This window comes from Amborella trichopoda, chromosome 12 (genome assembly GCF_054954075.1).
Source record: "Amborella trichopoda isolate Santa Cruz 75 chromosome 12, AtrichopodaSantaCruz75HAP2 v2.0, whole genome shotgun sequence".
Taxonomy (NCBI): Eukaryota; Viridiplantae; Streptophyta; class Magnoliopsida; order Amborellales; family Amborellaceae; genus Amborella; species Amborella trichopoda.
Genome location: NC_142347.1, coordinates 41,656,120 through 41,670,362, shown reverse-complemented (window position 1 = coordinate 41,670,362; position 14,243 = coordinate 41,656,120). Strand labels below are relative to the sequence as shown.

At 36.2% G+C, this 14,243-nt stretch overlaps 1 protein-coding gene across 15 annotated transcripts in view; it reads left to right on the top strand.

Annotated features, from left to right (window-relative positions):
* Positions 1–1,309: 1,309 nt before the first annotated feature.
* Positions 1,310–14,243, top strand: part of TAF5 (TBP-associated factor 5) — a 36,899-nt gene continuing 23,965 nt past the window's right edge. For 8 of the 15 annotated variants that reach the window (XR_016046542.1, XR_016046543.1, XR_016046540.1 and 5 more), the window contains exons 1-7: positions 1,310–1,541; positions 6,819–6,900; positions 11,557–11,635; positions 11,744–11,841; positions 11,938–11,994; positions 13,190–13,277; positions 13,467–13,576. Coding sequence is in view for 5 of the 15 variants with exons in the window: in XM_020675194.2 (XP_020530853.1) it covers positions 1,387–1,541; positions 6,819–6,900; positions 11,557–11,635; positions 11,744–11,841; positions 11,938–11,994; positions 13,190–13,277; positions 13,467–13,576 (669 nt within the window). In the remaining 10 variants the exon portion in view is untranslated. Of the gene's footprint in view, positions 1,542–6,818; positions 6,901–11,556; positions 11,636–11,732; positions 11,842–11,937; positions 11,995–13,189; positions 13,278–13,466; positions 13,577–14,243 lie in introns of all 15 variants that reach the window. The other 7 variants (XR_002283182.2, XR_016046537.1, XM_088854638.1 and 4 more) reach the window with 3 other exon arrangements.

Below are 14,243 nucleotides of genomic sequence, written 5' to 3'. Positions count from 1 at the left end.
TTAATATCTTGTCGCTATAACTATCAACAGTTGTCCCAAATATTGGTTTGGATCAATAGATCGGCGTGTCAAATTGGCAATCTGGTTGCAAGGATTGAGCTGGCCAGTTTTGTCAAAAACTCAACCTGTTCTTGAAAGGTATTGGTTGGATCCCAATACATGGCGGGGACCAAGCTGACACCATTGATTCTTGGGTCGGTTTTAGACCATTCCAACTCAAAATCATTTCTTGCCGTTCACTTGGCCCCACTACAAAACCCAGCCGTTAGCAATCACATAACTCATGGCCTAGCAGTGCATCCAAGCTCTTTGGCATGGCCCATTTGATTTACTCTTCCATCTGCATTGAAATCTGTGATATCTACGACATGCACACGATGATCTCCATGAAATTGGAGGAATGATTTCTCCTTTTTTACATGAGTTCGTTCCTAAAGCCAACTCATTTGGCATAGGAGAGTCACTCACCTTGAGACCATACGTTCCAAGGTTCTTCAACTGCATTATTGGCTTGGAAAGCTAGGGTTCTTGTTCATGCTTTGAGAAACTGAATTTCTAGCTAGGGTTACAGAGGTCTAGGGTTTGTATAAGGCCGAGGCTCTAAATAATTAAATTAAGTACACTTTCAAATAATATCGAGAAATGTGGTTCCAATACTAGAAATCTTTGTGATAGCCTTAAAATATATTTTCATATCTAATTATAAGATTCAAAGCTTAAAAAATAGTGTAGATTGAGCAGAACTGTGAAAATTTAAAAATCTTGAAAATTAATGGTAAAAAAATGTATTACAAAATGAACTATTTCCAACCCTTGAAATCCATTTTTTTTGTCATGTCCATGCATCTTGAAATCGAGATGATCAATTTGAAGACACTTAAGCATCAAAACAACCTCTTCTAATCAATTTTTTGAGGTGCACCATAATTTGATTGTTTAGGGCCTCACACCTACGTAACTTTTTCCTTTAAATAGTCTACACAAACAAGCTGTTTCACACGAACCAAACGTAGCATTTTACGCCAATGGCTACAAGCGGGTTTTAATTCCCAAATTTTTAGCTCCCCCTAAATATTCACCGCTACTTATTTCGAATCTTTGATTTTGGTCGAGGGAGCAAATGTACATTTCGCTCCCTTGCGGAGCATAAAATCTTTTCGCTTTACACAATAAAAGACCTAGCTGCCATCGACAGAGTCTTGAAGCTCTCTCGCTCTAAGAAGAGCCTGGTACACAGTAATCCATTCAAATCTCTCTCTCTCTCTCTCTCTCTCTCTCTCTCTCTATTCCTCATTGTATAAGACGAGCTTGATAAGTCCTAGGTCCTTAGAGCTTCTCTTTGCCATTAAAGCTTCCTCCCTCTCCTCTCCCATTAGTTGTCTGGAAATGGACGACGAAGAGATACATAGGGCGGTCATGACGTATTTGAAGAAGAAGGGTTTCAAGCAAACTGAGCTCGCATTTCAAGAGGAGCAGAGAAAAGATCTCTCTTCTGTGGAGACTGATCCTGACATTGCTCGCCAAATCATTTCTTTTGCAGAGTATGAGATCTTAGCTCTGAAGTCTCTGTAATGGTTATCATTTGATCTATTGAGCTTCTCGTTTAGGGTTTATGGATTATTAGTGGTTTCATATGTTAATGATATTCCTGTGTTGGAAATTTATTTTGATTGTGTGAGAATGTTAAAAACATTCATGATTTTTGCGGCACCCGAGTTTCTTCTCCATTTTCTTTCCTCGTAATTGGATACTCGAATCAGTTTATTGTGTATTGCGGGGAAAAGAGAGAATTGAATCTTCTGAGAAAATAAACTATCGTTTTGGCTCGAGAAAAATGTGAATTTGTTGATTTTGTCTTAAGAAAATGCTATTTTTAATCTCTTGTATCAATGTTAACACATTTAATATATCTTTTGTTTTATCAGTGTAAATATTGCATTGGATATCATTATTGTCTGATGATTCTTACCACAATGCTTGTATGGTTGTTGAGTGAGCATCATCATTATCCAGGCCTTATCCTAAGTATTTGGTGTTGCCTCCCAAATCCTGTTCCGCCATTCCCCTTTGTCAAGGGCCATAACCTCCGTTAGACCAGAGGTTACCATATCTTTTTCATTCTTCCATCCTTGTCCTTTGGATCTTTCCCTTGTCCTTTTAGAGCCTTCCGATTTAACCAAATTATCCATCCACACTAGTGTTGTTCTAGGTCGATGCTCCACATGGCCAGACCACCTAACTCTACTTTACTCATCTTATCGCCTATTCGAGCCACCTGAAGTTCCCTTAGATGTATTTATTGAATTCTATCATTTTTAATCTTGCAACTCATCGATCTCAATATTCTCATCTCAGCTGTACTCATTCTATGAAAATATTTCACAACACTCTGTCCTGTAAAGCATGATTGCTCTTACAACCGTCCTATAGGACTTCCACTTTAGTTGCATTTGGTATGCTATATATGACTCCAGAAGCACATCTCCATTTTGTCCACCCAGCTCTAATTCTATTTGTGACATCTTCCTCAATCTCTCTATTCTCATAGACTATTGACTCAAGATAGCAAAAATAATATCTTTTAGGTACTTCTTGGCCATCAATCTTAATTAATTCATTGTTTTTACTTCTATTATTATTAGGGAAAAGTTTATATAAGGTTGCAACCTTAAAATGTAGAACTACGGATGCACCTCAAAATTCCATCAGAAAAGGTTATTTTAATGTTGAAAAACCCTGTGATTGATCATCTCAACATCGAGATGTATGATTATGAAAAATAAAAAGATTTTGGGTCTCAGAAATAGTGCATCTTACAACATATTATCTACACCGTCCATTTTCTAAATTTCCATATGTTTATAGATCTACTTGATTTTGACCATTTTTGAAATTTAAAGTTTTATAATTAGATATAAAAATAGATTTTGAGATAATATTAAGACTATTTTACTTCAAAATTATATATTATGATAAAATTTGAAGGTACACCTTAGTTGGATTGTTTAAGGTTGCAACCTTATGGAAACCACACCCTTATTAATAAACTTGGATTCCATTTATGCTGTCTTAGTCCAATTAATTTTAAAACCTTTTGATTCTAGAGCATCCCTGCAAAGTTCTAATTTACATAAATGTCATCTCTAGTCTCATCAATGAAAAGTAAGACATCTGCAAACAACATACACTATGATAATTCATCTTGTAGATGCTTAATTAACTCGTTCATAACCAAAACAAAGATATATTAACTCAAAGCACCCCTGATGTAGGCCTATTGTCCCTGAAATTTCACTTGTATTTCCACTAATTGTCCTCACACTAGCTAGCACTTCGTCATACATATCTCTCACCATGTCAATATATTTTCTAAATATTTTTTTTTTTTTTTCCAACACCCACCAAATCAACTCCCTAGATAATCTGTCATGTGATTTCTCTAAATCAATAAAGACCATGTAGAGGTCTTTTCTCTTCTCCCTAAGCCTCTCAATCAATCCCCTAAGTACGAAAATAACCTCAATTGTTGATATCTCTAGCATAAAATCAAATTGAGTTTCTGATACACTCGTTTTATGTCGTAGTCGTTGCTCAATCACTCCCTCCCATAGCGTTATAGTATGGCTCATAAATTTGATTCTTCGATAGCTCGTACAATTTTGTATGTCTTATTTGTTGTTGTAAATAGGTATCACAATACATTATCTCCATTCGTCTAACATTTTCCTTGTTCTCAAAATCTTGTTGAACAACTTGGTCAACTAGGATATGCCAATCTCTCCCAAGCACTTTCAAACCTCTATTGGATATCATCTCTTCATAAAACTTTTCCTATCTTCATCTTTCTCAAAGCTTATGTCGCTTCAAATATGATAAATTTATGAATGTATTTATGACTTCCAACCTCATTTATGTTGAAGGTTCCTCCTAACACTGTACTCCCATAGTGGTCGTCATTTAGTAATTTTTGAAAATAAATTCTCCACCTTTAGTTGACCTCATCATCCTTCACCAAGACTCTCTAATCCTCACTCACAATGCATTTAACATGAATCAGATCCCTACATTTTCTCCTTCATTTTTGCTAGTTTGAAGATATTTTTTGCACCTTCTCTTGTCCTTAGTTAAGGGTATGGCTCTTAATAGAGAAGAATGGAGGAATATGATTCATGCACCCGACCCAAAATCATTGAGATAAGGCTTGGATGATGATGACGATGATGATCATCATCATCACTATCATATGCATTAAGTTTAGCCTTATTTTTTTCTTAAACGTTCTTCTTGGCATTATTGTATTCTTCTAAGTTTTGATCATTTCTCTTCCATTGCCAGGCTTTGTAACACGTTAATAACCTTTTGAACCTCATCACTCCACTACCAAGTTTCCTTATATGAATGTTTTCCTTTTATATTCTAAACTTCTTTTGCCACTTTCTCAATATAATCATCCATCTCATCCCACATAGCATTAATTTTGTTCTTAAAATTCTATTTTCCTTCTTTTATCAATTTATTTCTTAACAAGTCTATTTTCGCCCCTTTTAAATTCTACCACCTAGTTCTTGGGCACCACCTATTAATTTCAGTAATCTTTTATCTCTTTAGGCAAACATCCTTAACTATGAGCCCATGTTGCGTGGCATGGTTGTTGAGTGGTATAGCAAAGAAAGTTCTCTGGCATTGAATGGGAAACTTAACTCTTAAGGTTTGTTTTTGTGCAAGGATGAGTATTGTTAAGGGTTGTATGGTCTGTTATTCACTTTAGAGGAGGCTATTATCTGTGGTTGTTTAGTCTCGTGTTTTAATAAGGAATTTTTGTGGATGCTGAATGAAATCTTCACCCACAAGGTAGTAGAGCAGATGGTGGAAAGATGGGATATAGTTGGATTGCTTTTGATGGGGAAACTTGGCCTACATGTGGACGCCTATTAAATTTTTGGTTTTTGGAGTATGTCCAATTGGGTTTATAGGAAAGAGTAAAATTTTACTATCTTGTAGTGGGTAGACATGGGTACTGAAATGAAAAGAGCATGATTAAGTGTGTAAGAATTCAAATATCAATGTTATTCTTCTTTATTTCCTTATATGTTCTTTGTGCTAACTGCTAAACATGGTGGCCCTCTCGATGCAATTTCAAGTAATGTGGCAAAGTACCTATATCAATACACATATCCTATGGTCGTGGAGAGGTGAAGTCACGATTGGAATTTATTCTTAGTTTTCCTTCTCTTTCTTTTTCTCTTATTACTTGGAATCCCCCATAAACTGCACTTGTGAGAACAAGGTTTCTAATGTTTTGTGGATCACTAATTTTGGGTGAAACCGTGAATTGATGTAAGTAGTTAAGTTGACATGAGCCTTTTTTAGCACTGTTAAGGATGCAATCATTTGACTCAATCATCTAATATACTAGTCTCTAGTAGTGTCCCTATGATCTCTAGCAACGAAAGGTTTCCATTCCGTTGGGATGGATCAATTTTGGATTAGTGGAATATATTTGCCTCGTAGCTATGAAAGTGAACATATGCTTACCGTAGTCTGGAGCACTCTAACATATCCAAATAATGCGGTATAAAGAAACCAAATAATAGGTCATTGAATTTTGCAATGGTTAACTCGCATAAAAGACAAGAAAATAAATAGTTTATTCTCTATTATTAATTCTTATATTTGATTGTTTGAGTTCCTAAGATCTTGTAAAGTGAAGTGTATTAAATGCTGCATACAAATATGTTTCACATAGGAGTTGCTTTTACTTATCAACTCATTCGAATTTGTTAATTGGAACTGCTTGCTCTTTAGAGAGATGCTAACTTCAATGCTTTTTCACTGAGTCTTGTGTATCATAATCAGTCGTCAAAAATTGGCTCGGCCCCTGGCTGGTCCTTCCTAGCGATTTGCACGAGTCTGGGTCAAACTTACCCGAGTTGCCTAAGAAGCCTAAAGAAACCCCAAAAACTGGGGAAAGTATGAGAATTCAGAAAAATAATAAAATAAAAAATAAGAAGCATTTAAAACGCCGAAAATGATATCTTATGAATTGAAATTGAAAAATTGAAATGTGCCCAAGATTGTTGCGTGTTGCACTTGGTGCGGATCGACGCCTCCAATCTTTTGTCTCCCCCCCGCCCTCCCCTCCTTTGCCCAACAAACAAAGAGAACAAACAAAGAAGTACTAGATTTGGTATTCAAATTTGGATGTAATTGAACCGAGGTCATAGAAATTACGTGTGAATACTAAATACTCAATAAAATTGAGAAAATAATGTTTTTAATTTTTATTTTTTATGGGAAACAAGATTATGATTGAATAAAGAACCCAAAAATATGATTAGGGAACGAATTTCATCAAAGATTTAGCAACTGTTTCAAAGAAATCACAACTTTTTGAAATTGGGCAAAACCTATGTTGAAATTTCATTTTCTTAGTTCCATTAATCTGAAGCTTTTTGCTAAAATATGATTCATTTGCTTGATAGAAATCATGGAAACACGTGTCTAGGATGAAATTTGGGTTAGGGTGAGAAATTAAGAAAAAAAGTCTGCTCTCTCTTTATATTCAGTACGCCGGCTATACCCTCAAGTTGGCGAACATTGATTAAAGCCATAATTTGGCTGAAATATAGTAAAATTTTGTTCTTTACCTCTGAGGACTAGCAATAGTAATTTTTCCTCACTGATTTAGTTGCATTTTAGTTTAATGAGCAAATGATTTATAAACATTGGCAGTGTATTGCAGCCTATTCCTTTGTCTGTCTTTTATAGTGATTGAGGTGGTTTCTTTATTTTACCCTGTGATTGCTCTTCTTTGGCAGATCAGAGAATGGCCCAGCTAAATACAAGGAGGATTATAGCAAGCTAAGATCTTGGACCTATAGCTCATTAGATTTATACCGGGTAAGATGATTCTCATGGATTTTTTGATTCTCTAATTCTTTGTATTGAAGTAATGCGTGCCCAATCCTGGGGAATGAAGCATTCAACAATCATGCAATCACAATGTCCCTGCTTGTATAGTTCATCAGCAAGATATGGAATCTGATATTATCTCATTTTAAAGGACAGCACTGACCCAAACAACTTGGCACATACTTTGCTCAATTTATATTCATTATACATGATGACTCAATTCATGTTTGATGTTATACCAATTTTCCTTTTTCACTGATATAAGTATGTATTATGTATACATGAAGTTGTCGTTTCCTGTAGAGAAAAAAAAGACAATTGCATAATGCAGGTTATATGATTTCATTGGACTAGATAAAGATCATGTCAGACAAAGGGCATGATGAAAGTTGCAGGTTTAAGCATTGGATTGTCTGTATTTCTTAACAAGAATCCTGTTGTCCCCTTTATTTGGCTAATAGGTCGAAACCAAATGAATGATCTCCTCCATCTCGTCTGCTAGCATCCACCATATTGTGTCTCCCTTCTGGTCTTTTTAATAACATTTATGGATTCCCCTTGCACTGGAAAGATACCTGTGGAAGTTAAGGAAAACTCTCTCGATACATTAAGAAATTTTGTTTACTACAACTGCAAAATCACAAGCATCACAAGTTTTTCGGACATGAGATATCCTCATCACTCTTGTGACTATCTCAAATGATACCTCATATGTCATCAGGACCCATGTTGTCAAAGGAGTGAGCATCACAAAAATTCTAAGCAAGCCCATATTTGGAGCCATCTTCTACATTTTATTTGTAGTGGTACTTTTGGCCATAGTGATAACACGTCATCCTGTTCAAAAGTTGGCTTTTTGAATTGCATTGCTTAGGAGGTAATGGAACTGACTGCAGTCCTTGCAGTTTGACTAGAGGTTCATCTTTTTGGTAGGGTGGGTTGGTAGTTGTCAATTATCTCGCACTGTTAGTGCTTGGTATTTTTTAATTAGCTAGATTCTGCTACTTAGCTTTTAAATAACAAACCGATCACCGAATCTGTGGTGCACAATTCATTCTCATTGTAGCAACCTGCATGTACCTGTGCGGGAAGTTTTTACCTCACAAGCTACAAGGTAATAGAGCTTTGCTCTTACCCAACATGGGTTTGTGGAGCTACTAGTTGGCCATGCCCTGGAAGGTTGTGTGTGTTGTGGAATTTCCTCTGCTCTCATCACATTTTAGTGGATTGTGTCCTAGGTGTTCTGGGGTTAAATGTTCAGATCATGATTACTGGTTTGGCATGGTAAGAGTTTTACTAGTAACAATAGAATTGAACGTTTCAGAGCTACATATTTCCATTTTGGGAATGGGATTTTATCTAGTTTGAATTTGCTTGATTTGAACTACATGTGTTGGTTATGCAATTGAGTGCTATGATCATTATGGTGATTTAGTGAGAGCTCCTGAGATTGTTGCCTGTTCAGACGATATTTATTTTCCCTTTTTTATTGGTGTGTTCCAAGTTTGGCCTGATATACTATTCTCTCTTGCTTTACCAACAAACTGGTGCTTTTATGCAGATGTAATCATTTACTCATCATGGTGAGCACTTTCAACTTTTATGCAGATGTAATCATTTTATTATAAGCACGCTATTTTGTCTAAAATTAACATCTCCTTAGGAAAGGGGCTGCAGTCATGGTGGTAGCATCCCCACACTCAGTTACCACATCGTGGTATCCATTCCTACCGCTAACACCCCCAATTAACACCTTCAAAATGTAACTCCCTAATCTATTGAAAAAAAACTGGTAGAGGCCTGTCTTCCCCATTGAATTATCCAAAAAATTAACATCTCCTGCATAATATACTTTTTTAGCAGTTTGGTAGGTGCCTACTATTATGAATAATATTATTTGGTTAGTTGTTTGGTACCCTAGCCCAGAATTCTATATGATGAAAACTAATGACTTTATGGCAATTTTCCAGCTGTTGTAAGCTACTTTCAGAGAAAAACATGAGACTGCAAATTTTTAGCTAGCCAGGAAAATCAGATATTCTTTCTATAGGCAACAATCCCCCCCCAACCAAACAAAAAAAAAAAAGAAAAAAATTTTTATTTTCAAGGGAAAGAAAAGAAGGCTCTAATAAGCAAAACATTGGCAGGAGTCAGGACAGGACTAGATGTCAAGCTGGTGAGGGCGATCGTTCAGTCAGCATTGCCGGATGGGATTGGCTCCCTTATTAGACCGGTCATTTTTTTTTTAAAAAAAGGTAAATACAAAAAAATAAAAATAGTGAAAAATATGGAAAAGCATAACAATATAGAAAACTAGAGAAAATTCAGAAAATTATTAGGAACACAAATAAAATTACAATGCATCATATGTTCATGTCTGATGATTCATTTTAGCATTAAAGAAGCATAAAAAATGCACATAAAAATGAAAAACCAAAAATGCCTAAAATCCATGATATGAAACAAATTTCTTCTACCAACATTTTCCATAATTCCATTGGAGTATTAAAGTTTCAAAACTAAAATAAAAATGCAATGAGAAAATGAAAAAAAGCCTAGTATTTATATGAAAAAAAAAAAAGCATATGAGCTACCAAATAAACAAAAACCAATAACAACTTGCATTGATCTGGAAAAACAGCCATTAAATTGAATAGAAGAAACAACCTATTGCATTGATTTTGAAAAAAAAAAAACAATTTATTTCTTGCAAAAACCCTTCAAATGTGAATTTTTCTATTTTTCCAAATATAATCAACAATTTAAAAAGGATGTAATAAACTTACTAGGGGCTTGAAGTAAGGCGGATTGACAGCTGGAATCCTTCCCTAAAGTCACCAGATTTTGCCCAAATTTTTTTGGGTTAGTGTGGGTGGGGGTTCAAAGATTTCCACAGTAGCGGACTCACTCTCTTTCTCTCTAAAAATCCACTTTTTAAACCTGCAAATTGTTCCAAATACAGAAAAAACCCAAACACCCCTAAACAATTTCAAAAGGATGAAAAAGAACCCCAAAAAAAAGACAAATTATGACTCAAAATTTGAAAACAGGAAGGTTGTTTTTATCATTTTGAAGCGATATTGGGATTGGATTGTTCGATTCAGACTGGTTGAACCAGCCAGTCCAACCATCGGACTGGCCGGTCCACCTGTTCAATGACATTCTAGTTGAGGGGGTTTGAGCTGATCTGAATGCCCACTAGTCCGGTGGTTCCGGTCTGGACTGGCCAATTTTAGCCCGTCTTAATGTCGTTGCTAACAAGGCCTTCTCTAAAAAATGCTCAAATCCTTCTTCATCGTCATTTTCCAAGCATTATTCCAATTATTTGGAGAACAAATGAGATATAATAATAAAAAATAAAGTTTAAACTTGTTTGGATCTTTATGTCGTGACCATAGGCCAGCGCTTAAACCTCATTGTGAGCCTAACCTACTCATGTTTGGGTTATCGACTTATAAACCGGAAGTTAGTCCTCATTACGAGTCTAGCTTGTCTGGACCTCTGGGTCATGACCCTAGGCCGGTGGTTAAGCATCATTGTGAGCCTAACTCGTCCAAATCCTCATTTTCCATTTATAAGCCGTTAGTCAAATCTCATTTCTAGTCTGACTTGTCTCGATCTTTACCCGTGCCTCTTGATCGGCGGTCAGGCCTCAGACTAACTGTCAGTGGTGTTGACTCCTAAACTGGCAGTTAGTCCTCATTATGAGTTTAACTTGTCTGGGTCTTTGTCTTGATCATAGGCTGGCGGTTAAGCCTCATTGAGAGCCTAACCTACCCATGTTTGGGTTATCGGCTTATAAACTGGCAGCTAGTCCTAATCAGGAGTCTACCTTGTCCAGACCTCTATGTCATGTCCATAGGCTAACGGTTAAGCCTCATTGCGAGCCTAACTCGTCTGGATCCTCATTTTTAATTTATAAGCCGTTAGTCAAATCTCTTTGCTAGTCTGACTTGTTTGGATCTTTATCCCGCACTTGTGCACTGGTGGTCAGGACTCAGACTAAGCAAGACCTGCTCAAACCTGGAACCCTCACACAGTGATCCATGCCTCTGTGTGCGTGTGCGTGTGTGTGTGAGAGAGAGAGAGAGAGAGAGAGAGAGAGAGAGAGAGAGAGAGAGAGAGAGAGAGAGAGGATCAATTGTATGACATTTTGTTTGCTAAAAATTATCAGCCATGTTCATCATTACTCATGGATAAAGCCTGGAGAGTGGCGGTTAGGACTTGGAGAGATAGATAGTTCTTTTCGCTCTTTACCCTAAACAAAAATCCCCAACGGGATACTTATGGACAATAAAGTAAGACCAGCTTTCTAAAGATATCTGTAGAAAACAATTTAGAAGTTTATCTCAAATAATTTTGTTGTGGACAATACCAAATAACAAATAATTCTTTATTATGATTATTTTTATCGTAGCATTGAATTATTGGTAATATCAACTTAACAAGTACATCTAGACATGCTTATGCATTTTTAGAAATTTTGAGAATATGTTTCGTACAATATTGATTATTGAAGCTCCTCCTCTGCTGTGAATCCATTGCTGTCTGTTTCTTGTTTTATGATATATCTTGCTGGATATGCTACTTAAATTTCAATTTGTAAGTCAGTAACAAAATGTTATTATTTCATGGTTCACTCAGCATGAGTTACTCCGTGTACTCTATCCAGTTTTTGTCCACTGTTTTATGGATCTTGTTGCAAAGGGACATGGCCAGGAAGGTATGCTTCTTATTTTGTTAGATGATGATACTTGGATTAACTGGTTAATATGTTAAAGGTGCATCTCATAACCTTTTATTTTTTGTAACTGTGCAAGCGGCTCCCCAGCTCGAAATTTTTTCCTTGCCTACCGCGAAGATCATGAGCTGTTGTACCTCCGAGACCTCCAAAAGTTGGAAGGAATTATCTTACCCTCGCATTTGGAGGTGTATTTACATGACCTTTTTCATGCCATCCTTTTCAGTGCTTAAAATCTACAAGTGATGATGTCTTACTTTCTAGAAACTTCAATATTTGTACAGGAGATGGAATTTGCTCGATCGTTGAGGCAGAGTAAAGTCAACATTAAGCTATGTCAGGTACAAGGTGTCCTGGACTCTTTGCATACTATCATACTGTTTTCATAAGGTAAAGTATGCTATGTTTTGGCTGATGTGACAACTTAAATGTTGGAATGTAGGTTTTTTTTGGTCATAGTTTCTGTGGTGTCTGCTTTGGAGTTTGGTTTCAAACTTCTGATTATCCCAGAATAGTCCTTTTTGACATTTGACGGCTGGCTCCTCTAAGCCTTTCTGTTTCTGGAAGGATTTTTCATTTATGGCATTCGGTTTATGGTCTAATACTCTTGCTCTCAAAAAAAGAGCATTCAATTGCATGATTTTTATCTGTTGTTTTTTATGGCATTGCTTCATCTAAGCTGATGATTTTGTAAGAAGTGCCAAGGATTAATTCCTTCTCAACTGTGTGGCTCTTTTCTTGTCACCAAGCTCAAAAACTGTGTGGCTCTTTTCCTATGTTGTCTCTTCTCTAAAGTCATACTTGGGTGGAAGAAAACATCAGTGACAGCAATTTCTAACTGTTCCAGTCGGATATTAGGATCATATATTGAGCATATAAGTGATATGAATGTGAAATGGGATGAATTTATGTGCTGGATTCAGTCACATATCAAACATTCTCTTCTTTATAGAGAAGGAGATGATGATGGATAGTTGGATAAATTATCTTCTCTCATGAATTTTCCTATACTGTTAAATCTTGTTTTATGAACAGTATTCTGAATAGATTTCATGATATTAATGCTGGAATTCCTGTTGGAGTCTGGCTGACACTTCATGGCACAATGGGCTTTCTGAGTCTTGTATCTTCCAGAAAATTGTCATGCCAAGTGGCTCAAAGAGTGTCATTCGTATGTAGTTGGATAATTTCGTTTGGGAGTCAAGCTTCAGTGATTGGCTTGAGAACTTGGATAGCAATATGCATTGGACTGCATAGTAGTAGGCTAGCTAGCAGTCGTGCTTGTTCAGGTTATGCCTAACATCCAAGTTTCAAGCTCATAGAAATTTGTGGACTTTTCTCATGACCTTTTTTTTTAATTGTTGTTATTCATGTTCTCTCTTGAACTGACTTAGAAATTTGCTTATAGGATGTGATGATGTAGTGAAAACTTGAAATTATTATAAATGAAACTATTCTTGTACATAAAGTATACTCTTTTGATTGTAATGAGTGCTAAGTTCTAATACCATTTCTGTTTCTCTGTTTTATACCCAGTATTCATATGAGCTGTTGCTGCAATATCTGCACAAATCAGAGTCTATGAAAATGCTTGGGATTATCAATGAGCATATCAATTTCGAAGGTGCTACAGATACTTGCTTCATATGTTACCATGCATTTGCTATGCATTTTCGATGGAAATTTTTGTCTGTTTCGTTCTTGCACTCTGTTCCATGATTATATTGGTTTCTGTTTATTATTCAGGTTTCATCATCTGCGACCCTTAACTTGATAGTTTTATTCATGAAGTTATTGTGGTCAACCCTTGCAGTTTCTTCTGGACAGTCCAGCTCGATTTCAGATGATGCAGAGGCCGTCACAATGATTGGAAGCACTCAGGATGCTGCGAAAGAGTTAAATCAAAAGGAAATACGTTGGGGAGTGAGTTGATCAGTTCCTAAACATTGCTGTTTAAATATTTTTCTGTATTGATGGTTGATATGATGACCGTGCCATTCTTTTGTGGTTGTTTTAATTATCAATTTGCATGAGGAAGACTATGCAGTTTTCTCTTCTTTTTCAAACAGTACATAATAAGATAACTATGCTTGATGCTCAGCATTGTTAGTAATTTGGCTTATGTACCAGTATACTGCCTTTCTTCCCTTGTTCTAAGTAGAGAATATACTTTGTGTTGCATTTAATGATTCTGGGATATTATTTTGAGGGTGCTTTTCGGAGCTTCTTTTGTTCTCCCTTGTTGTATAACTTGAGCTCCAAGAATGCTAGTGTATTATGTGTCTTGAATTGGATGTGCGAAGGGCTTCTTCGCTCCATTGTGGAACTTCTTGGAGCACCACTTTAGAAATGATAAATTCTATGCATGTTGCACAATGGAAGAACTGTCCCAATTATATTAATAGTGTACACAATATAGGCATGTAGGTTAAGTGGGTTTTAATAGTGGACTGAATGCATATGCAAAAGTGTGAGCCGTGCCCAAATGCACTGGCTGAAGTCTTCATCCACATGGACTATGTGCGTGCTTTTGAGATCATTATTTCATATGTTTATCATATTTCTAGTGATCTTTTACCTTTAGAAGGAT